The 25,978-nt window shown below is 39.4% G+C and overlaps 2 protein-coding genes across 3 annotated transcripts in view; one reads left to right on the forward strand and one right to left on the reverse strand.

Annotated features, from left to right (window-relative positions):
- PPEF1 (protein phosphatase with EF-hand domain 1) overlaps positions 1-25,978 on the reverse strand; it is a 115,381-nt gene that overhangs the window by 80,912 nt on the left and 8,491 nt on the right. The window contains exons 3-5 of one of the 2 annotated variants that reach the window (XM_036271576.1): positions 18,793-18,812; positions 17,403-17,489; positions 8,677-8,822 (exon numbers count right to left, since the gene is read on the reverse strand). In XM_036271576.1, the coding sequence (XP_036127469.1) occupies positions 8,677-8,722 (46 nt within the window). In that variant the 5' untranslated portion in view covers positions 8,723-8,822; positions 17,403-17,489; positions 18,793-18,812. Of the gene's footprint in view, positions 1-8,676; positions 8,823-15,224; positions 15,280-17,402; positions 17,490-18,792; positions 18,813-25,978 lie in introns of those variants that run through there. The other variant, XM_036271577.1, reaches the window with a different exon arrangement.
- LOC118636477 (enhancer of rudimentary homolog) lies at positions 1,833-2,247 on the forward strand. The gene has a single exon (XM_036271578.1). The coding sequence runs from the start codon at positions 1,870-1,872 to the stop codon at positions 2,182-2,184; it is 315 nt and encodes a 104-aa protein (XP_036127471.1). The 5' UTR covers positions 1,833-1,869; the 3' UTR covers positions 2,185-2,247.

Here is a 25,978-nt window from a genome sequence, read left to right on the forward strand (position 1 = left end):
ATCACACAGCAAATAAAAATAAAGAAAAAGATGAAGATGCATTTAACTGGCATAAAGAACAAATGTTTTTTTTTTTTTGTTTGCCTGTTTCATGCAGGCAATAAATGTGTTTGTAGTACTAATCCTATATAAATATCAAGGCTCATACATTATGATATAAAAAAGTGAATAATTAACTAAAAATTGTTATTGAAAGGGATCATAATTTCAGATGAAGAAAATGGTCTCCTTTTACAAAGAAAAGTACTTGTTTAAAATGATTTCCATTTGATGCCAAAAAACCAGGGATTATAGTATAAGATGTGGGCTGAAAATAAAGATTTGGCAATTCTGGCATACTGTTCTTAATTAAAGCTATGGGAGTAAAGTCACCCAAAGAAAGCATTAGAGTGACAAAAATAAGAGGGCCAAGAGGACTCCAGAGGAACCCCAATATTTATTTATTTATTTATTTATTTATTTATTTATTTATTTATTTATTTATTTATTTATTTCCTACCCGAGGACATTTTTCGATATTTTGTTCAGATAGAGCGGGAGGGAGAGAGAGAGAGAAACATTGACGTGAAAGGGACACGCTGAGTGGCTGCCACCCGCACGACCCACCCAGGGCCGGGGACAAACTGCAACCGAGGTACGTGCCCTTAGCGGAAACCGAACCCGGGTCTCTCCGGACCGCAGTCCGACGCTCTAACCACTGAGCCAAACCGGCCAGGGTGAAACCCCAATATTTAAAAGTTGCAAGAAAGTGGAGCCCTCGTAAATAGTTCAAACAGAGACATAGAAGGAAAACCAGGAGAATATGCTGTCACTGAAGCCAAGGGTCTTGAATATTTTAAGAGAGGAGTGTGCAGGAGTGCCAACTACTGCCAAGAAGTTAAACAAAATAAGTACTGAAAATGTACCATTAGACTTCAAGGTCATTCAAGAACTTGTCAAAATCATTTTCCAAAGGAGGAGGTACAGGACAGTAGTGTGAATGCTCCCTTCAGGAGCAAACTCTGAACAGGAGAGAGGATAGTAACTGGAAGGAACAAGAGATCAAGGGAAGGGGAAAACAGTTACAAAGGGCAATTCTGAACAATTGGGAAATTCTGAATATGAACTAGATATTAAATAATATTACTCTAGCAATGTGAATTTTTTTTCAGTGACATAGTATTGTACTTATATCCTTTTTAGAAGATTCATGTGAAGTATATAGAGGTTAACATAATGTCTAGAACTTTCTTTTTTAATTTTTATCTATTGATTTTAGAGAGAGTGAGGAAGGAAGAAAAAAGAAACATGGATTTGTTGTTCTACTTATTTATGCATTCATCTAAACTTTCAGAAAATTCTTTAGAGAACAACAAAGATAAAGGAAACAATGACTGTAAAGAACCTAACACTATGAGTGAGGGGGTTCTTATAGTTGCATAGTACTCCATTGTGAACATGTACCACAGCTTCTTTATCCACTCATCTACTGATGGACACTTGGGTTGTTTCCAGATCTTACCTATTGTAAATAGTGCTGCTATGAACATAGGGGTACATATATTCTTTCTGATTGGTGTTTCGGGTTTCTTAGGGTATACAAAATTAACCCAGAGACATAGAGGTGGGGTACAGACTGACAAGCCTCAGAGGAGCGGGGTTTGGGGGGAAGAGATAAACCACAGAACTTACATGCATGTATGCATGACCAATGAACATAGACAACAAAGCTGGGGATAGAGCAGGGTGGGGGAGGGGAGGAGGGTGTCATTGGGGGAAAAATGAGAAACATCTGTAACAAAAACTAATAAATAACAATAATAATAATAAAAAAAGACTGGGTGTTTGGCGGTGGTGTCGGCGGCGGCTGAAGCAAAAGAGTTTGGCGCGATGTCTCACACCATTTTACTGGTACAGCCTACCAAGAGGCCAGAAGGCAGAACTTATGCTGACTATGAATCAGTGAATGAATGCATGGAAGGCGTTTGTAAAATGCATGAAGAACATCTGAAGAGAATGAATCCCAACAGTCCCTCTATTACATATGATATCAGCCAATTGTTTGATTTTATTGATGATCTGGCAGACCTCAGCTGTCTTGTTTACCGAGTTGATACCCAGACATACCAGCCTTATAACAAAGATTGGATTAAAGAGAAGATCTACGTGCTCCTTCGTCGGCAGGCCCAACAGGCTGGGAAATAGTTGTGTTGGAAGCACTGGGGGTTGGGGGTGGGCTTGGAACACAGGTGTGTACAGCGATCTGTAGTGGAAGTCTTGTATTATAGTAATCCTGTTTCCATTTTGGTACATTCTAGCCAAGATTGAATGTGTTAGATGAAATGTGAGGATCTTGTTCAATCTGAACTTCCATCACCCCCTTTTTTTTCTCTTTTTTTTTTTTTTTACTTAAACATTATTATGATTTAGAAGGAAGTTTTTCTTTGTCAAGTTAATGTTGGTTCCAATTGTTTAAAAACTGTTCATATTGACCCAGACACAGACTGACATCCCTCAGAAGAGGGGATGGGGGGGTGGGGTGGTGGGAAGAGATAAACCACAGAACTTATATGCATGTATGCATGACCAATGGACATGGACAACTAAGCCGGGGACGGGGCGGAGGTGGGGTGGGGTGGGGGGTGCCAATGGGGTAAAAAGGTAAAAAAAAAAACAAACAACTGTTCATATCTACTTTATAACATTCACTGTACTAACCCTTCTTCAAGTTTGGGTGGGGGGTGGTAATACAGTTTAATTATGTCCTAAGATAAAGTCTTAGTGAAAAACAAATAAATGGTCTTTAGTTAAAGAAAAAAAAAAAAGATTGAGGGGGTTGGGGGATATGGGGCTCGGCATGGAGGGAGGGGATTTCTCAGGTAATTCTGAATGGCTCGATTGTTAGATATTTAAAAGACAAAATTAACTACATGTTATTCCAAGAATTAAAGAAATATGTGGTGGCTATGTAGTATTTTTAAAATTTTAAGTAAAGAGTACTCATACAACTCAACAAAAGGAAGACAAGGAACCCAATTAAAAAATGGGCAGAGGACCTAAATAGACCTCTCCAAACAGAACATACAAAGGGCCAAGAGACATGAAAAAATGCTCAATGTCACTAATCGTCAGAGAGATGCAAATTAAAACAACTATGAGATATCACCTCACACCTGCCAGAATGGCTGCCATCAACAAATCATCAAACAACAAGTGTTGGCGAGGGTGTGGAGAAAAGGGGACTCTAGTACACTGCTGGTGGGAATGCAGACTGGTGCAGCCACTATGGAAACAATATGGTGTTACCTCAAAAAATTAAAAATTGAACTGCCATTCGACCCAGTGATCCCACTTCTAGGAATATACCCTAAGAAGCCTGAAACACCAATCAGAAAGAATATATGTACCCCCATGTTCGTAGCAGCACTATTTACAATAGCTAAGATCTGGAAACAGCCCAAGTGTCCATCAGTAGATGAGTGGATTAAAAAGCTGCGGAACATATACACAATGGAGTACTATGCAGCTGCAAGAAAGAAAGATCTCTTATCCTTTGTGATGGCATGGAAGGACCTGGAGAATATTATCCTAAGCGAAATAAGCCAAGAAGAGAAAGACAAATATCACATGATCTCACTTATTTGTGGAATGTAATGAACAAAATAGACCCAGAGACATAGAAGTAGGGTACAGACTGGCAAACCTCAGAAGAGGGGGATGAGGGTGGGGGGAAGGAAGCGATAAACCACAGAACTTATATGCATGTATGTGCAACCATGGACATAGGCAACAATGCTGGAGGTGCGGAATTGGGAAGATGGTGTCAATGGGGAAAAAAGGAGAAACATTTGTAACAAAAAAATTTAATAAAAAATAAAATAACAAATATGAATAAAAAAATGCTGGGGACAGGGGAGTGGAGATCAGGAGGAGGGAGTCAATGAGGGAAAAAGGAGAAACATCTGTAACAAAAAAAAATTAATTAAAAAAGAAAAAATCAAAAATAATAAAATTTTTTTAAAAAATTAAATATAGTAAAAAAAGAGAAAACAATTCATTTACAATAGCATCAAAAGAATAAAATATTTAGGCTAAATTTAGCAAAAGAAGTGTAAAACTTCAACTCTGAATACTATAAAACATTGTTTAAAAAATTGAAGAAGCCCTGGCCAGTTTGGCTCAGCGGTTAGAGCGTCGGCCTGCGGTCCGGAGAGACCCGGGTTCGGTTCCCGCTAAGGGCACGTACTTCGGTTGCAGTTTGCCCCCGGCCCTGGTTGGTTGTGCGGGTGGCAGCCACTCGATGTGTCCCTTTCACATCGATGTTTCTCTCTCTCTCTCTCTCTCCCTCCTGCTCTATCTGAACAAAGAATGAAAACGTGTCCTCAGGTGAGGATAAAAAAAAAAATTGAAGAAGCCCTGGTCAGTTTGGCTCAGCGGTTAGAGCGTCAGCCTGTGGTCCAGAGAGACCCAGGTTCGGTTCCCACTAAGGGCATGTATCTCGGTTGCAGTTTGTCCCTGACTCTGGTTGGGTTGTGTGGGTGGCAGCCACTCGATGTGTCCCTTTCATGTCAATGTTTCTCTCTCTCTCTCTCTCTCTCTCTCTCCTCTCCTCTCCCTCCCTCCCTCTCTATCTGAATAAAAAAAAGAAAGGGAAAAATGTCCTCAGGTGTGGATAAAAAATAATAATAATAAATTAAAGAAAACCTAAATAAATGGAAAGATATCCCACATTCAAGATCAGATGGTTGACTGGTATGATGGCAATCTCCCCAAATTGATCTACAGATTCAAAGCAATCCCATCAACATTCCAGCTGACTTCTTTTGAGAAATTGACATACTGTTCTCAAAATTCATATGGAAATGTAAGGAGACCAGAGAGCCAAAGCAATCATGAAAAAGAGAAACAAAGTTGAAGGACTCACACTCCAATTTAAAAACTTTCTACAAGAGCTACCATAATCAAGACAATGTACTACTGGCACAGGGATAGACATATAGATCAATGGAATAGTATTGAGAGTCCAAAAATAAACTCTCCCATTTATGGTCAACTGAGTTTTGACAATAGTGCCAAGACCATTCAATAGGGAAAGTATTGTCTTTTCAACAAATGATGCTGGGACTAGATATCCACCTGTAAAGAATAAATTTGTACCCCTACCTCATTCCATATAGGAAAATTAACTCAAAATGAATCAAAACCTAAATATAAGAGCTAAAAAATACCCTGACTGGTTTGTTTCAGCGGTTAGAGCATCGGCCCACAAACCAAAGAGTCCCGGGTTTGATTCCGGCCAAGGGCACATACCTTGGTTGCGGTTTGTCCCTGGCCCCAGTTGGGATCGTTTAGGAGGCAACCGATCAATATGTGTCTCTCTCACATCGATGTTTCTCTCTCTCTCTCTCTCTCTCTCTCTCTCTCTCTCTCTTCCTCTCTCCCTCCCTCCTGCTCTATCTGAAGATAAATGAAAAAATATCCTCAGGTGAGGATTAAAAGAAAGAGCTAAAAATATAAAACTCAGAAGAATACATAAGCATAAATAACCTTGGATTTGACTGTGGATTCTTAAATGTAAGAATTCCTAGACAAATGCACAAGCAACCAATAAAAAATAAATTGGACTTATCAAAATTAAAAACCTTTGTGCTTCAAAGGACATCATCAAGAAAGTAAGATGACAATCCAAAGAATGGGAGAAAAATTTGCAAATCATATATTTGATAAGGAACTTATAACAGGAATATATAAAGAATTCTTACAACAAAATAATATAAAAGTAATAATTAAAAATGGACAAATGATCTGAAGAAACATTTCTCCAAAGAAGATCTACAAATGGCCAATAAATACATAAAAAGATGTTCAACATCATTAGTCATTGGGAAAATGCAATTGAAAACCTTAATAAAACAACACTTCATACCCTCTAGGATGGGTATAATCAAAAGGACAGACAATAACAAGTGCTGCCAAGGATGCGGAGAAATTGGAACCATCATACATCGCTAGTGCAGCTATCTGGTAAAACAGTTGGAAGGTTATCAAATGTTAAACATTGAGGTACCATGTGACTGAGAAATTCTACTCCTAGGTATATACCCAAGATAACTGAAAACGTGTTCACACAATAACTTGTGCTTACATGTTCATAGTAGCAGTGTTCACAATAGTAAAAATGTAGAAACAAAACATCAGTTGATGAATGGAGGAATACAATGTGGCATATTCATTCAATGGAATATTATTCAGCAATAAAAAGGAATAAAGTTGTGATTCATGTTACAACATGGATGAACTTCAAAAATATTATGCTGAGTGAAAGAAGACACAAAAGACTCCATATTGTCTGATTATATTTATATGAAATGTCCAGAATAGCCCTAATGTATAGAGGAAGTAGGTTTGTGATTGCCTACGGCTGGAGAGGTGGGGGTGAGTGGGTATGAAAGTGACTACTAATGGGTTTCGGAGGGGAGATGAAAATGTTCTAGAATTGAATGTGGTAATGGTTGTATAGCTCTGTGAAAAAACTAAAAACCACTGAATTATAAACTTTAAACTGGTGAATTGTGCAGTATGTGAATTATATCTCAATAAAACTGCTATTTTAAAAAAGTGATCCAGGCTAGGCAGGTGTGGCTCAGTGGATTGAGCATCGTATCATGGACCGAGAGGTCCTGGTTTGATTCCCAGTCAGGGCACATACCCAGGTTGTGGGCTTGATCCCCAGTAGGGGGCGTGCAGGAGGCAGCCAATCCATGTTTCTCTTTCAAGTCGATGTTTCTGTCACTCTCTCCCTTCCTCTCTCTCTAAAAAAGTCAATAAAAACATATTTTGAAAATATTTTTAAAGTGATCTAGAAAAATAGTTTGGTATTTCCTCAAAAAGTTAAACATAGATTTACCATATGACCCTGCAATTCCACTCCTAGGCATATACCCAAAATAATTGGAAGTAGGAACTCAAACAAGTACACATACACTCATGTTCATAGAGTACTATTTATAGCAGCCAAAAAATGAAAACAACCAAAATGTCCATCAACAAATAAATGGATAAACAAAATGTGGTATATACATATAATGAAATACTATTCAGCCTTAAATAGGAATGATGTACTGATACATGCCACAACGTGGATGGACCTCAAAAACATTATGCCAAGTGAAAGAAGCCAGACACAAAAGGTCACACTGTGAATTATTCCATTTACATGACATGACAAATCCAGAATAGGTAAGTTCATAGAGACAGAACACAGATTGGTGGTTGCCAGGGGTGGCAGAGAGGGAAATAGGGAGAAACTGCTTAATAGATAAGGATTTTCACTTTGAAGTGATGGAAATGTTTTGGAAGTAGATAGAAATGGTGGCTATACAACATTATGAATGTATCAAATGCCCCTGAATTATTCTCCATGAAATGGTTAATTTTATGTCAGCAAATTTCACCTCAATACATTATTTTTTTTAAATCAATCCTAAAATATAAGACATTTTAGAGCTTTTAAAAGATTTATTTCATGACATGCTTACAGATTTGAGAGTTAGTGCACCTCCCCTGTCCCTACTGTTATTAGCTTGCTACCTCACCAGCCCAATTCAACTAGGGAGGGGAGGGAAGCAGCGCTGTTAACAACAAGGTATCTAAGGACTACTGGGCAGGATTCATTTTATGCTTCTTCTCAACTGCCGTTCATCGTGTGATGTGGAAAGTGATCAGACTTAATCTAATCCTGGTTTATTTTCCACAACACAGGAGCAGCAAGGGAGCAGCTCTAGACTGCTTTTCTGCTACACATTTGAAACCAAAAGGAAAGCGGGTCACACTAATTAGTATGGGACACTCTACTCTGCATCCTAAACTCTCCACATTAAGCCTAAGTAAACTTCCAAAGCCAATATGTGGAATAGAAATTGTGAAAATTATCTATACCTAGATGACAAATGAATGGAGCATAACAGCAAATTATTCACAATTGTCCCAGCTTGTTTGTTTTTATTTTAATTTGCTTGTAAAGACTATGTCTCTTAAACACTCAAGTGAGTTTCAACTAGATTCTAGTAGCTATGAGAAAGAACCTCAGTATAAAATAAAGAAAATATTTAAGCCTCTAATTCTATGGGGGTAGTAGGAGGCATGTCATCTATTTAGAAACAACACTCTTTTGGAGAAGCAGATGCAGCAGCATTTCCCAAGTTCTACCTAGAATATAGTAAAAACATGAGGCAAATCTCATAAAGTTCTGTGTGGAATAGCTATAAAAATAATCTGATCACTGAGTTATAAAACCTAATAAAGATTCAATGATGTTACTAAATGTTACATAGGTATGGATATAGCTATTTATAAGCATTTTGAATAAACAAATTTACACAGTTTCTTGTTCCCTGCCACTGAGTTTTAAATTGAGATTTTACATTGGTACATTTCCAACTGAAATCAACTCAAACATAAAATATCTCTTAGATAATACTTCATGGTACATCATAAATCCAAAGCTACATCTTCTTAACAGTAGTTTCCGATGTTATCCCAATATTTAAACTTCGGTTCAAGTGATGATCCCTTGTGCAAAATCATACAGGGCAGGCAGCTCCTGAACCAACCATATGAGTAAATGAGAAAGGGGGACAGGTAATTGGCTCACTCTTCCCTTTTCATCAGGAAGACAGGCACATTCCTAGCACTCACTTTTTGCAGATTTCTTGACTTTAATTGATGAACTACCACAACCCATGTCTTCTAGATGGCGTGAAATTGTTTCAACTTCTTATTTCCAGGTGGTGTGAAGAGCCGTGAGGAGCTACTCCTTAGCTGAGCCACTTCAGTCACAGACCCTGATGGAGAATACACAGGAGGGAGGGGAGGGAAGCAGCGCTGTTAACAACAAGGTATCTAAGGACTACTGGGCAGGATTCATTTTATGCTTCTTCTCAACTGCCGTTCATCATGTGATGTGGAAAGTGATCAGACTTAATCTAATCCTGGTTTATTTTCCACAACACAGGAGCAGCAAGGGAGCAGCTATAGACTGCTTTTCTGCTACACATAAATTATATTTTCCTTGTGTCTCAGTCAGATCAAGGTCTGTAGAAAATAAAGCATTAAAAACAATAAAAAGGAAATGTAAGATCATATAATTTTCTAACTGAAATATAGGAAATGGGATATGAAGGATCTGACATTATTTAACAGTTTTCGTTTTCAGCTCAAAATAATTAAATCTATCTGGGCTTTGAAAAACACAAATTGGAGACTGACTACGATAAACACACCACACACGCACACACACACACAATTTAAACAACAATGTCAAAATTCAAATCAAAGTGAGTTCTTTGACAATATTTCTTAGAATCTGTGGGGATATTTGTTTACAAAAAGGAGGCTTAAGTTATCCCCCCAAACTACAGCATCAGAATCCGTGGGAGTGCCCTTTTAAAACAAGCTCTCCCAGCTCTGACCAGTTTGTCTCAGTGGTTAGAGCATCCGCCCATGGACCGAAGGGTCTCAGGTTCGATCCCCAGCCAGGGTCATACAGAAGGCAACCAGTCGATGTGTTTCTCTCACATCAATGTTTCTCTCTCTCCCAGCTTTCCACTCTAAATATCAATGGAAAAATATCCTCAGGTGAGAATTAACAAAAAAATTAAATACGGAAAGACAAATATCACATGATCTCACTTATTTGTGGAATATAATGAACAGAACAAACTGATGAACAAAACAGACCCAGAGACATAGAAGTAGGGTACAGACTGACAAACCTCAGAAGAGGGGTGGGGATGGGAGGAAGAGATAAACCACAGAACTTATATGCATGTACGCATAACCAATGGACATAGTCAGCAATGCTGGGGACGGGGCAGGGGTGGGGGTAGCAGGATCGGGAGGAGGGTGTCAATGGGGGAGAAAGGAGAAACATCTGTAACAAAAATAAATTAATAAAAATTTTTTTTAATAAAAAAATAAATAAGTCTCCCAGTGTTTTTGAAACTCCTCCAAGTCTACCTTCCACTAGCTCACCATCCCTTCTGACGAGTTAGATGAAACTGCTGATGGGATCTTCCACAATCACTCCCTGGGAGTTCTCAACAAAATTCCTTTCCTCATCACTTTTTTGGGTGATGTTTCTGAAAGGGACCAAAAGTTCTGCCTTTTGGAATATTGATTTTTAAGCAGGATGTTAAAAGAAACAAAAGACTCAGAAAGAAACTTTGATTCTCCCCCTTTCTTGCCTAAGTGATTCAGATAGAAAAAAAAAAAAAACCTGCTTCAGGAAGAGAACCTTAGCATAATCATCTTAGTATTAGACAGGAAGACTCCAAGCAGGTGTCTGTTCACTAGACAACACCCCCACCCGCCACCATGTCTCCCTGTTTCTGGGTTGCCCAGCAACTGTATGTTACCCCTTTTCCTCAACTACCTGTAAATTGTCTACTCCTTTTGGTGTCTCAGACCCCCTACCTCCTCTTTCCCCTTTGTCCAAAATAACATATATAACCAATTTTACTTCACTGTCTTTGGAATTTCCATGCTTATATGAATCCCCCATGGGCATGTACTACAATGTGATTTTTTCCTATTAATGTGTCTCTGTTGATTTTATTATTAGCCCATCTAAAAGAACCTAGAAGGTGAGAGGAAAATATTTTTTAGCTCCCACATTTCCTTTATTTTTTGATGCTCCAAACCAACCTGATCTAATATATTTTCATTTCTTGATAGGAACAAAGTCAGAGAACAACTAACTGACTAGGGACCTTATGGGCACATCTGTTTTTCCATAGCACTACACTAAAAGCTTTGAAATGTCAACTCAACTGAAGAAAGGGGAAAACTAAAATGAGCAAAATATTGGAATTATGGACATTTAAAAAAAAATAACCTTAATAAACATATTCTAATCAGAGCTAGGCCCAATTCTTTTATGTGTTGAATCAATTTACCCTCTTAAACTTTAGGTTATTCGCAAATTTGATAGGCATTTCTTTCATATCTTTCTTAAATATTAACAAGGTCAGCTCCAAGGGCAAAGCAGCCCTTGTAGCATTCCACTCCAAACCATTCTCCAGGGTTACCGCAGAGCCATTACATTCACACCCTTGGAGAATATTTGTGCACTTAGGTGGCAAATTCACCCATCATAACTATTATCTTATTTATCTATGAGACATCCTTGGAAATCTTGCTAAATAATTTAGTGAAATTAAGATATATACTTTGACATCTTGACATTCCAGGCTATCCCAGCATTAGAAGAAGGAGAAAAAGAAGAGGAGGAGGAGAAGGGGAAGGGAGGGTGGGAAGGAAGGAAGAAAGGAAAGAAGGGAGAGAGGAAGGAGAAAGGGGAGGAGAGAGGAAGAAAGGAAGGAAATCAGTTTGGCATGATTTTTAATAACAGAACCACAGATGTATAAAGATGTGAGACCTTTAAAATTACCTGGAATTGACACAAAGTACAAAGAAGTTAAGCAACTCGCATAATTGTCATAGAGACAAATTGGTTATCAAACTTTGTTGTATATTAGTATTACCTGGGGAGAGTTTAAAACTCCCAATGATCAGACAGCACCTTATTAAATCAGAATCTCTTAGGGCTTAAAAAGAAACTGATGCCTGGATTCCCTTGGGTGGGATTGGGCATCTGGATTTTTTAAAGCTCCCCAGATGATTCTAACATGCAGCAAAGTTTGACAATCTCTAATAGAGACAATATTTTGGAAAACCCATGATGATGCCTAGTGAACATCACGTTTTCCTCTAAAATGCTTTTTGACTTCATCTGTTTGGAACAAAATTATTCCAGAAGTCATGTCAAGCTTATAAGGCTGTGGCTTCTGGCATCTACTCTTTCCTCATGTCTTCATTTTTGAAATTGGGGCACTAGTTACACATCACCTGCCTTCTCTCCATACTCAGAAACTTCTCTGAGGTTATCTGTAGTGCCTATGAGAACACACCTGCTGGGGTCTTCATCAGCCTTTGAAGTAGTTCATCTAGTTCTGCTGACTATATCCAAGTGCCCAGATTAGAGCTCTCCAACAGGAGTACCATAAGACTTACCACAGGAGATTATTAAAAATGCAGACTCCCAGACTTTACTGCCAATACTGGATTCAAGCAGTCTGGGGGACCTGGGAATCTGTGATTAAAGTGCACCATTCAGGGAACTTTGATGCAGGCACTCCCTGTATCTCAATCTGAGAAACACGGCTCTCTATAGCTTCCTTGGGCTTCACTTCCATCTTCATGCTATTTTCTCTACTCTTTTTATGAATATATAAGAGTTGGGCATTGAGTAGGCAACACTGATTCAACAATAGGAAGTAATATATTTCCATCTCGATTTTCTTTTTCCAGAAAAAGAAATAAAACAATATATCTCTCCAAAAGCATTTGGTTCTCAGCCACCCCTCAGTTAATTCATTATACAACAAAATTCCATATAAAAGATTCACTAGGAATTAAAAAGCATCATTCTTGAATATATTTCTGCTAGACTGTAAGCTCCTGGGGTATCTTTCTTTCTAAATACTCCTTGAATCTCTGGCACCTACACAGTGCCTTTAACATAGCAGGTATTTGATAAATGCTAAAATGAATGAATAAATGGATATTTCTAAAGAAGAAACAGTTTCCTGGGGCCTGAAATGGGTTCTTCAGCTCAAGGGGTGGGGAGAGTCAGCAGCGTTACAAAGACCCAAGGACAGGAACCACTGAAAAGGTGGCTCTTGGCCAAAACACAGCTTGAAACTTGCCCTATGCTGCTGCCCCTACCAATATATACTGAGGATGGATTTTAAGCCTAAACATAAAATAGTGACTCTTCATTGGCACTTACTTATAATTTGTAAAACGAAAGGTTTCTAAGGCTTCTGCTAAAAGGTTTTCATCGTGTGTGTGTGGAGGAGGGATGAGACGGGAGAAGTGGAGAGCTGTACCTTTTGATGTTGTTCAGTTCTTTTCATCCTAACCACTTTTCATTTCCAAAAGTGAAAATACAAAGAAAGAACAAAAGATGGCCCTTGGAGCAAGCTGAAGTCTGCTATCAAGTACCCTCCAAGCGCTAGCCCAGTCTCCCCAAGTTGTTCTTATTTTATTTCAAAGTGCATCTCTATTGAACCCTCACACCTTGACTCAGCCACTTTGATCTTGATCCCAGCTCTGGCATTCTGGATGTGAAGTGTGTGGTTTCCCATGCCAGAAGCTCAGCTTTTCTTAGAGAAAGCTCAGCTTTTGTGAGAAATCCCGGCTCTAGCTCTGGCCCCTAGGAAGCCAAATCTAGAACCCACAAGTCATTCAACTGTGGGCACACTGATAGAGGACAGATACCTTTTCAGGCTCACCCTGCTGATTTATCTTTTTTCTTCATCAAACCAGGGGTTCTACAGCCTGATGTCTGTGGCCTAAATATAACTAAGGGGGCATAGAGTAGAGGAGTCCCTGGCAGACCATGCTAGAAAGGCCCCTTCCACTGCTACCGTTCCATAAAACACTGTAGCATTTGTTTGTACCTGGGATCCTAAATGAATAGTGGGAGATCTGTAGGACTGAGCTGGTGATTGTTCCTGGATCTCATTAGATGAAAGGATAAGAAACTGTAGAAAACTATTCTGGCCACCAGAAGGTGTCTGAGGGTATCTGTTGTTATATCAGGCAGGATTGTGATCAGGAGGCAGCTTGGCCTGGTGCCAGTTTTCCAAAGTGTGTTTGTGGAAGCATAGTTCTATGGGGTTCATAATTCTAGGAATACAACAAAACAAACAAACAAACAAAAAGGTCCCACCATCAAATAAGTTCCCGAGAAGTAGATTTACACAAGTTTCTTTACTACAGGACTCCTCAGAACCTTCAATATGTTAATGTGCATTGTAAGACTGACTCTAAGGAAGAGCTATTGTGCCCAGTGTCTCCAAAACAGCCTAGCAGGCGACCCTTTTGAGCGAAAGCATCTCAAAAACATCTACAGATCCTAACTGCCTAATGGTAGCCCCATGGAGCCTGGAGTTGAGAAGTCAGACAAACCAAAGTTTAAATTCTTCTCAGCTAGTCATTAATTCCTCTGTACCTCAGTTTTCTCATAATGAAGTAGGGATAATAACATACTTTACATACTTGTACTGAGGACTAATGAGCAATTCTCAGCGGATGATTTAGGAGGGAGCACACATGGGTGGGTACCCACTGTGGTAGAAGTGTTGAAACAAAATTTGTGTTTGCTCAAATCTCCTACTTCCAAATGCATCGCCTAGGACCTTCCAGAAACTAAATCCCTTGGGTGTGTACAGGTTTTGGGATAATTGCTGATTCACAAGATATGGGCTCTTTTTCCCTGAGAACGCTAAGATCTGAAAGACTACTATATCAGTAATAATAATAATAATAAGAAGAAGAAGAAGAAGAAGAAGAAGAAGAAGAAGAAGAAGAAGAAGAAGAAGAAGAAAAAGAAGAAGGAGAGCTAAAAATCACCACTACTTATTAAGGGACTACTGTTTACCCAGTACAGTGTGTACTTTATATTTCTATTATTCCAGTTAATCTTCACAGCAACCTTCACAATGGTATCATCACTCCCATATTACAGATGAAGAAACTGAGACTCAGAAATTAAATATTGTACTCCATGGCACAGATAATCAGTAGCAGAACCAAAGCCCCACTCTGTTTAATCTTAAAGAACAAAGATGTCTGTCCACTTAAAGGTTCTCTATGCCTTGGTTTTGGGATCCAATCTGATCAATCTATGCAAGCACTAAATCACTAAAGAGAATTCTTGAACATTGCAAGGAATTGTTTCCCTTTCTTACAGACAGATGGGAACCCTGTGGTGCTCTGTGATAACAAGAGGACAAGAGAGCTAAAAAAAGATTTCTGAACATTCTGAACATGAAGTTGTACAATGGGGTTTGGAGAACAGCCCGTGAAGGGCCTAGAAGAGTTTCTTAAAGTATCCCTTCCCTCATTTTCTAGCTCTCACCCAAGTGACCACAGAGTTTTTCCAAATATCACGTTTATTTGAAATAGGCCACAACCCTTCAGATTACAAAGTATACCATTTTAAGATGGTGGCAAGTGATTTGCAATAAGCATCTTTGAGAAAAATCAATCTGAGAAACAGAAAAGCAATAAAATAAACTCCAAGGAGTGCACATTCCCTGTTCTGTTGCTACACAATATATGTTAATAATGCAGACTTCTGCTTCCCCAAAATACCTAAGAACAAACAAATATATTACCTGGTTCTTTTGCTTGGCCAGTGCAGAGGTTTTTCTTTACCCACCAAAAAAAAAAAAAAAAAAAAAAGTTCTCTATGAGGAATGCTGAGGTCTGAAAGAAAAAAAGGTAGAATTCAGCTCTCTCTGGAGCACCCCCTACGTACACATACACACTCCACACATCTCACATCTCTGCAGCTCTCTGCAGGATGAGCCCCAGCTTAAATAAATCAAGAAACAAACACACACCCGCACACACAAAGAAATAACCCAAACAGGCCCAGCTGCTTTGCCTTTCAGCCTGGAAGGCGAGCCCAGAGCCACAGATCGGGGACAGGCTGAGCGCTGGCCGGGAGCCACAGCTGTTTGCCCAAACCCTGCCCTGTTCCAGGCTAGGCGATAAGGGATGTGCTCAAGTAATGGGCTGCGATCACATGACTGCTTCCAGGGGGACCAGGCTCTGTACCAGCAGGACCAGGCAGCTGTTTGCGTAAATAATCTGCATCAGTACAAAGTGTAATAGAGAATTTTGCCAAATAAGGGCAGAAAAGCATTCGATGGCTGACTCTTTAGGTCAACCAAGACCCAAGAGTGATTTCTAAGAAACATTACAGTAACCTGGGTACAATTAAGAGAAGGAAGTGGAATCACTAAACACTCCTCCTTAGGACTTGAACAGGCATGGGTTAAGGAAGTGGCTGTTGGGTTCTGTGCTGCAAATTTATTTATATGACATTTTTATTCTTCCAGCTATTCAATTACCAGCTTGTTAGAGAACCCATCTGTGAAAGGAGATTCACCTCCCTCCATCGGCAGAAAGGGAAAGGAAAGTTGACCTGTAATTTTGCTGAGTTTGAGAAGAAAGAGGAGAGAAGACACAATTGAATAATCGAAATGTGGATGTCAGTACTGGATGAGACCAGCCACAGTTCTCGGCTGTCTTTTGAGGCAATCCAGGGGTGACTTGTTCCCAGAGTCTCATGCTGACTGCAGCTGCACTGATAGCAATTTTCCTCCCAGACTCTTCCTACTTGGTTACACAGCATATGGCCTCAGCTTACTGGCCTTAGGCATAATTATTTCATAACCCCACCCAAGCTGCTCTTTAGCCAATTTCTTTCTGCAATTGGATGCCACAAGAGATCCAGTAAAGCAGTTACCTAGCTTGCTATTTAATCTAATGGAGTCACTTTAAAAAAAATAAACAGAAAGATAGCTCTGGGCTTCTCTACTCCTATTAGCATATTAAATATTGTCAGAGGACCTCATTATGAGGTAATGCAACCATACAAGTTTCCATGGCAGGGACTCCAAGACCAGGACCTGATGAGGCTGCCATACACATTGTAAATGACAGCATAATTAGCCAGGCTCCTGAAAAAATAGTGGACAATGTCGCTATATGGCTGTGTTTCCAGCCGAATGCCTATTCAATCCACTCTGATTAAATGATGGCTATGTCTAAGTACAGTTGTTCAAATATCACCTCCTGTGTGTGAGGCCTTTCCTAAATCAGAACAGGGGACTTTGTCACTCTGTCTTCTGGCACTCAAAGCCATATGTATGTCCAATTATAGAACTTTCCAAAGTGCACAGTCATTTGTCCTTTTACATGTGAAATCCTGGAAGGGAAAGGATCCATTTTGTTCGTCTTCCATTCCCAGCACCAAATGCAATAAGAGGTACTCACCAAATATTTGTTTAATCACAGAAAGAAAGAAAAGGAGAGGAAAAAACTCATGATTTAGGTAGTTATTTTAATGACCAGTTTCTGAACCATGAATTGGATTGGCTGTGCCCTTTATGTGACTTTTCTAAAACTTAAAATTTGCTTAAAATGAAGAACTTCACCATATTTTTCCATTGTACAATGATAAAATGCTACTTTGAGCACCACAAAGTGTCCTATAGCCAACTTCCAATTATTAAATGAATGAGCGTTGATATATGTGAATAAATCACAATAATGATAGTAACATTCATTGAGTACTTATTATGTTCTAGGCACTTACTAATTTTTCATATGTTAATATTATTTAATCCACACACCATCATATGAGGCATACACCATTATTATCATTATTTCTACATTAGGAACTATAGCCCAAAGTCAAACAGCAGAGCTGGGATTTAAACACAGGCGCTTTCACTCTAGAACCTTTACTTATAATCATTACACTATACTGCCTCAGTCAGCACCTTTTATGTTCGTGAAATTATGTTTCCAGCTTCTACTCAGATGTTCTCTGGCTTTCCTCCAGCTGAGGACGGATGTGTTTTCCTAGCCTGGAAAAAGAAAAAATAATGGGTCAATTTATCTCTCAATGGGCCCATAATCATATAAGAACAGCCAACAGGAAAGATGAGAGCTCATTTCCCCCCAGGGAAGGCCATAGCAATACCACATCATCCTTAACTAAGATGCCCCATGCTGTCTCATTCAATTCAGCACATTTTTGTTGAACACCTCCTATGTGGCAGGCAATGTGATGGGGGGACGGACATGAATGGTAAAACAAAATAGAAATGATTAGGTGAGGCAAACACACAGGTAAATGAGAAATTAAAATCTGTCTCTCCTATTGGAATATAAGCCCAAGGTACCTAAAACAGTGCCAGGTACATAATATTTATTATATGAATAAATGAAAGCAATACAGTGTAAGATCTCTAACAAGACAATTAGGGGACACAGAAAAGGAGCCCCATCCCAGAAAGGGGGCTGAGGGAAGGCTTTCTAGAAGTATTGCCTAGGCTGAGACCTGATGATTGAGGAGACAGAGTTAAGAGTTAGCCAGAAGAAGAGGTAAGGGAGATGAGGATGTTCTTGTAGACATGTATATTTTATAGTAATTAACAAGGATGTGAAATGAGAGAGGTGAAGTAAAAATCAGAATGAACTGTGACCGTAATTATAATGCTGCAGTTAAGACTTTCAAAAGGGTAGAGAAAGGTATCTGTTATGATTGAAAAATGGCTGCCTCTCCAACTCTGTAGGCTAGATTTACTCTTTATTGGCTATCTTTGCTGTTTTTCTTTCCTTTATTACTTCCTCACTCCCCTACTGAGTTTTCCTTCACCTTCCAAATAAACTTTTTGCTCTCAAATGCTTGTCTAAGGGTCTGTTGCTAAGGAAACCAAAACCAGCACCTTGGTTAGTCTATGGTAGTAGTAAACTATGGAAAGATAGAGGAGACAGAGAAGGCTGGTTACCTCACAAGGAAGAGACTGGGCACTGCAGGCCAATCTCTCCTATTTCACAAGCTTCCTGGAGCTGGCCACAGTTCCAGAAAAGTAATTCTAATGGGTTATGATACACACTGGGGAATATGCTAAAATGTAGGCAAAGCAGCTAGATTTGGGAGTAAATTGAGAAAACAACACTGTGTACAGATCTGTTTGGTAGTGAGTACTTAAGGTGTTCATCCACTTGTGGTCCCTGATACCTAAATGCCCAATAGCACCAAGAGGGGGTAGCTCGGATTGGGCTGGCCTCTCAGCTAGCCTTCTGGTGCTGGGGCTAGTGGTAAGCAATCATATCCAATCCCAGCTTCCTAGCTCCTGGTAGTCTCCAAATTGAGGTACCTACCCCACATCAGAAGCATAGATCTGTTGGAAAATAGAAAGCAAAACATTAGAATTTGTATTTTTATCATTTTATTCTTTTTGAATTTTCTATTTTCATGTATGTTTGGTAATATACACAATATATGAGTTCAGTAGTATTAGTTGCAAATAAATAAATATACCTGTATTGGGGTCCATTCTCAGAAAGCTTTTACCGTGAGAGGTTCACAATCAAAAACATTTGAAGAACCCTGATTTAAAGAGCCTGCTCCCTTTTGAAGAGAAGGGATAATAAGTAATATTATTATTTTTTATTTATTGACTTTAGAGAGAGAGAGGAAGGGGGAGTGAGAGAGAGATAGAAAACATCAATGAAAGGGAACATCGATTGGCCACCTACTGCATGCCACCCACTGGGGATCAGGCCCACAACCTGGGCATGTGCCCTGACTGGGAATGGAACCTGGGACCTCTTGGTGCATGGGTTGACGCTCAACCCCTGAGCCACACCAGCCGGCGTAATATTATGTTTAAATAGAGAAAGAATCATGTATATTTTCAGGAATAAGTTCTAAGTATTGAAAAACTGCATTAAGTAGGAGAAAAAGGAGGCCAGATTTGGCAAGTAATTTGAAAGTCATTCAAAGACATCAAAGGTGGGTTACAACAAACTAGCGATATACATGAATGAATCTCAAAGGCATTATGCTCAGTAAAAGAAGCAGGCTTAAAAGGTTGTGTACATTTAAATGAGAGTTTCAAAAGGACAAAACCGCAGTGATGGAGCACTGATCACTGGATGTCAGGGGTGATGGGTGGGGGAGGGTGTGACTACAAGGGGATAGCAGAGGAAATTTTGGAGGGTGATGTTCTATATCCTAATTATGGTAGTGGTTATGATCTTCTATCCATGTGTCCAAATTCATAGAACTGTACAGCAAGTTGATTTTACTGTATACTAATTTAAAAATAATTTTTTCAGAAAGCTTCAGAGCTAGCTCTGGTTTAGTGCCTTGGGTCTGCAGATATTAAAGTCCCCATGGGCTGACTTGGACTGTGAGAGGCCCTTCCTAATCACAGCCAGAAGGAGTATTTTCTGCTGTAAACTATGAGCACTAAGGAAAACACTAGCCCTTCCCTCTGACTTTACTTTTAGCTCTCTAACCATGGGCAAAACTCAAAGAACAGAGCTCCCAGGCAGAAAACAGCCCATCCACTCTTTCCTCAACAGATACTTACTGAGCATGTTCCAGCTACGAGTCAGGGATGCAAAAATGAATGAGCTCTGGTTCATTTCCATGCCAAGTGTACAGTGTAATGAGGGGCACAGGCCTGTTCACAAATAATTTCAAAACAGGCAGTATAGGTCCAGAGATATGTCACTTAATACTGGAGTCCAGAAGTATATCAGTTCAGTCAGGGCAAGTCGAGAAATGTTTCATAGAGAATTAAAAGGTGGCAAAGACATTCCAAGGAACATGGGAGCATGTTATATTTGAGTAACGTTTCCTGAGACTGGGGGCTAGAGGGCTTATGGAGTGGAGGATGGGGACTTGAACCTGGAGAAGTAGGTTGGTGCCAACTGTGATGGTTCATGCAAATCATAACAAAGAATTTAACCAGTTTAAATTCAACCAGTCAGTCAGGGATTGCAATTACAAATACTTACATGAGCTGGGGCAGATAATATAAATGAATAAAACAGCCTGAGTGGACGACATAATAAAGGTCATATATGAAAAACCAATAGCCAACATCATACTCAAAGGGCTGAAACTAAAAGCATTTCCCTTAAGAAGAAGAAGAAGACAGGGATGCCCACTTTCACCACTCTTATTTAACATAGTACTGAAAGTCTTAGCCACAGCAATCAGACATGAAGAAAAAATAAAAGGGATCCAAATTGGAAAGGGGAAAGTGAAACTGTCATTATTCACAGGTGACATGATATTATACATAAAAAACCCTAAAGACTCCATCAATAATCTGCTAGATTTAATAAATGAATCTGGCAAGGCAGTAGGATACAAAATTAACATCAAGAAATCAACAGTATTCTTATACATCAATAATCAACTCACAGGAAGATAAACTAAAAGGCAATCCCATCTACCATTGTGGCAAAAAAATTAAGATACCTAGGAATAAACTTAATCAAAGAAGTAAAGAATCTATTTGCAGAAAACTACAGGACATTGAAAAAAGAAATGAGGAAGATATAAAAAACTGGAAGCACATACCTTGTTCATGGATTGGAAGAATTAACATCATTAAAATGTCCATACTACCCTAAGCAATGTATAGATTCAATGCAATCCCCATCAAAATACCAACAACAGCCCTGGCCAGTTTGGCTCAGCGGTTAGAGCATCAGCCTGCAGTCCACAGAGACCCGGGTTCGGTTCCCGCTAAGGGCACGTACCTTGGCTGCAGTTTGTCCCCGGCCCTGGTTGGGTCGTGTGGGTGGCGGCCACTCGATGTGTCCCTTTCACATCGATGTTTCTCTCTCTTCCTCTCTCTCCTTCCCGCTCTATCTGAGTAAAAAATGGAAAAATGTCCTCGGGTGAGGATAAAAAAAAAACACAAAAACAAAATACCAACAACATATTTCACAGAACTAAACAAATACTTCAAAAGTTTATATACAACCAAAAAAGACCCCGAATAGCAACAGCAATCTTGAAAAAGGAGGACAAAATAGGTGGGATCACAATAGCAGATATCAGGTTATACTACAAAGCCACTGTAATCAAAACAGCCTGGTACTGGCACAAGAACAGCATATAGATAAATGGAACAGAACAGAGAATCCGGAAATGGACCCAAGACATTATGCTCAATTAATATTTGACAAAGGTGGCAAGAGCATACAGTGGAGTAAAGACAGCCTCTTTAATAAATGGTGTTGGGAAAATTGGACAGCTACATGCAAAAAAATGAAACTAGACATTCAACTTACACCATACACAAGAATAAACTCAAAGTGGATAAAAGACTTAAACATGACTCGCAAATCCACAAAAATTCTAGAAGAAAATGTAAGAAACAAAATTCCAGACATCATACACAGCAGAATTTTCACTGATACATTACCTAAGGCAACAGAAACGAAGGAAAAAATGAACACATGGGACTATATCAAACAAAAAAGCTTCTGCACAGCAAAAGAAACAATCATCAAAATGGAAAGGCTACCCACTGTATGGGAGAGCATAACTGCCAATGATACATCAGATAAGGGGCTAATTTCCAAAATATATAGTATGCTCATACAACTCAACCAAAGGAAGACAAAGAACCCAATTTAAAAATGGGCAGAGGACCTGAATAGACACCTCTCCAAACAGGACATACAAATGGCCAAGAGACATATGAAGAAATGCTCAACATCATTAATCATCAGAGAGATACAAATTAAAACAACTATGAGGTATCACCTCACATCTGCCAGAATGGCTGCCATCAAAAAATCTTCAAACAACAAGTGCTGGCGAGGGTGTGGAGAAAAGGGGACCCTAGTACACTGCTGGTGGGAATGCAGACTGGTGCAGCCACTATGGAAAACAACAGTATGGTGTTTCCTCAAAAAATTAAAAATTAATCTGCCATTTGACTCAGTGATCCTACTTCTAGGAATATACCCTAAGAAGCCTGAAACACCAATCAGAAAGAATATATGTACCCCTATGTTCACAGCAGCACTATTTACAATAGCTAAGATCTGGAAACAGCCCAAGTGTCCATTGATAGAGGAGTGGACAAAAGAGCTGTGGTACATATACACAATGGAATACTATGCAGCTGTAAGAAAGATCTCTTATCCTTTGAGACGACATGGAGGGACCTGGAGTGTATTATGCTAAGCAAAACAAGCCAATCAGAGAAATACAAATATCACATGATCTCACTTATTTGTGGAATATAATAAACAAGGTGGGCTGATGAACGAAATAGACCCAGAGACATAGAAAGGAGTATGGTTCAGACTAACAAACCTCAGAGTAGGCGGGGGAGAGATTGATGGGGATGATGGTGTCTAGGGGGCAAAAAGGAGAAACATCTGTAACAAAAATAAATTAATAAAAATTGGAGAAAAATAAGTATATAAAACAGTCTGAGTGGAAATGATGGGGCATTCTAGAGAGTTTCTGTCTAAGTGAGGCAGCTGCTACTTATTGGTAGCTCCCTCTAAGGCTGCCATCCAGAAATCCTGGCCCAGTGTTACCCGATGTAATTTTTTCAAGAGAAGCTGAACATATTTTTATGCGAAATCTCCCTATTTTTAAATATGAGTATATTTCTGCAAATTTAAGATGCCATTGATTATAAGGTGCATCACCATTTTATGTACCAATAAAAAAGCAAAAAGCCACCTATCAAACTATGACACTCCATTGATTTTAAGACTCACTCCAATTTCAGAGGTGCTAAAATGTGAAAAAATGTGCATCTTAGAATCAATGAAATACTGTCATTCTCATTTTCTTAAAACATTGTATAAACTCCATGTATTCAGTGTGAGGTTGCCAGATTGCAAACTCTGAGTGTAGGGGAGTCTCAGAGTAATCTGATTAGATTCCAACTTTAGGAAGATCACCTTGAGGGTCAGATGGTAATGAACTGGGAAAAAGCCAGCCATAAATAGACCAATGAGGAAGCTCCTGCCACAATCCAGGAGATAAATATAAGGGCTGAATTAAAGCCCGGGCAGTGAGGATGGAGGGGAGGGCTCAAATATAAAAGCCTTTTATGTACAAAACACCACTAGTCCCACACTGGGCATAGGGAGCACAGAAGACAGAGGTATCAAGAATGACTCCAAGGTTTCTAGTTTGGAATAATAAATGAAGTCATCACTTATTTAACATTATTTACTGGGTGTCTACCTTGTACCAGGCACTATGTTTGGTGCTAGAAGTACAATACTGGTCCCTTCTCTCTTATAATTTACAGTCTAGGTGATGCCATTAATTGCAGAATAGTATTAAAGATACAGGGGTAGGATATGAAGGGGGACAAGTGTATTTACAATGGAGAAAAATAACGAGCTGAAATGTTCTATACACAATAGAAGCCTGCATTTACAGCCCAGGAAATAATTTAGGTCTGCATATTCTGATTAAAGAGGTCAGCAGGGTACCAGTAATAGCTGAAGTGATTAGAGAAAATAAAATAGCCAAGGAGAGCTGTAGAGTAAGCAGGCAATAGGGGCAAAAGCAGAACCCTGGGGAATAGAAACATTAAGGAGTAAACAAGGGAGCAATCTGGAAAGCAAGCAGCCCAGGAGAGAGGGATGTCTGTATACCAAAGAAGACATATAATACAAATCATATAATCCAACATATCTTCTATAATTACTGCATAAAAATAATTTACCTTGGCAATGTACAATTCAGATTTTCAGAATTATGGGTGTTTTGTCTGAATTCCAAATCCACTTACCAGAGCTGTTTCTTATTTAGACAGTTGTGATATTTTTAAATATTGCCACAATCTGTCCCTTTAGCTTGTATGTGCTCCTGTTTTGCAGTATCTCAGTTTGACATCTAGCATGAGTCAATGGCAGAGCAATGATAATTCTTTTTTATTTTCCTTTTGTGGAGCTATGATATGCCATTCCAAGACAAAGGTAAAACAAAAAAAATATCCATTTATGCAACTCCCTCTCATGTCAAAGCACTGGGAATTGGGCAAAATGATCTAGGCACAGATGGTAGAGTCTCCTCGTAAGACCACCATGAGGTTTTTGGCCCAGAGCTCTGTAATAGGTGAGCCTATGATGTGGCAAGATACTATAGCCCTCTGGACTTTTTCACAAGGGCCTTCCTTTTTTTTTTAATCCTCACCCAAGGATATGCTTATTGATTTTAGAGAAGGGAAGGGAAGGGAAGGGAAGGGAAGGGAAGGGAAGGGAAGGGAAGGGAAGGGAAGGGAAGGGAAGGGAAGGGAAGGGAAGGGAAGGGAAGGGAAGGGAAGGGAAGGGAAAGAGAGAGAGAGAGAGAAACATCAGTGCAAGAGAAAACATCGATTGTATGCCTTCCTTAAGTGACTGACCAGGAATCGAACCCAAAACCTTTCTATGTATGGGATGATGCTCCAACTAACCAAGCCAAACTGGCCAGGGCCGGCCCTCCATTTTATAGAACAGGTGAGGTGGCTCCCCAACATCACAGTCTTATGACTTGTGACAAGATGCTGTGGCCGTCTGGACTTGTTCAGAAAGGCCCTCCATTTTATAGGAGAGCTTAGGTGGCTCCTGAATGTCAGTCTTATGACTGGGTGGCCAGTACTCATCAAAGTTACTCATTTCACCCTATAAAGATAGCTCCAATATAATATATAGTAAAATACAATAAACTCCTTAAACAAAACATAAAGCCCACAAGAGTTTGCCAAACAACTAAACATGTTTCCATGACTACCCAATTTTCATTCAATTCATCTTCTCCTTTAAGAGTTTTTACCCTTCCACATTCTATCAGTTCCCCACTCCTAGATACTCACTTGGCTGGTTGGTGAATCTTTCAGCCAAGGCTGGAGGCTTAGGATTCAAGCCATTCTCATGCTCATGGGTGTTACTTGGGGAGGACTCAGCCTCAACTGCAGTTTGCCAGAGGCAGATGATATACAGTAACTCTTCAATAAGTTGCCGGGGCAACCCCATGATGTCAGATGCAATTATGACATCATCACCTGCCTACATAAGGTAAACAACACAACCTGCATGCAAAAACCACTTCCTGCTTACTGGAAAGGCAGATACAAGGTTCTTCAAGCTTTCTTTTTGCTATTACCCCCATCAACAACTTTTGCATTCATAAACATAGAAAACAAAGAACAGTTGCCTGGCCCGTGTGGCTCAGTGGATTGAGCCTCTGCCCATGGACTGAGAGGTCCCAGTTCGATTCCAGGTCATGGCACCTGCATGGTTTGTGGACTTGATCCCCAATGGGAGGCATGCAGGAGGCAGCCGATTGATGTTTCTATCTCTCTCTCCCTTTCTCTCTCTCTTAAAAAAATCAATAAAAATATATTAAAAACAAAAACAGTTTATTTCTTGGAGAAATGTTAAAATTATTAGCTATAACAAGGCCTGGAAAAGATTAATAGTTTTCTTTTCAAAACCCTTGCCATTGCCTCAGATGACTAAGAGCTTACAGTGAAGCCTTTGGAAAAGTTTTTAGATAATTTTCTTAATTGATTTCAGA

The sequence above is a fragment of the Molossus molossus genome, unplaced genomic scaffold (genome assembly GCF_014108415.1).
Source record: "Molossus molossus isolate mMolMol1 unplaced genomic scaffold, mMolMol1.p scaffold_m16_p_2, whole genome shotgun sequence".
NCBI lineage: Eukaryota > Metazoa > Chordata > Mammalia > Chiroptera > Molossidae > Molossus > Molossus molossus.

Coding starts and splice junctions, on each gene's coding strand:
- LOC118636477 (XM_036271578.1), top strand. CDS start 1,870: ATGTCTCACACCATTTTACTGGTACAGCCTACCAAGAGGCCAGAAGGC.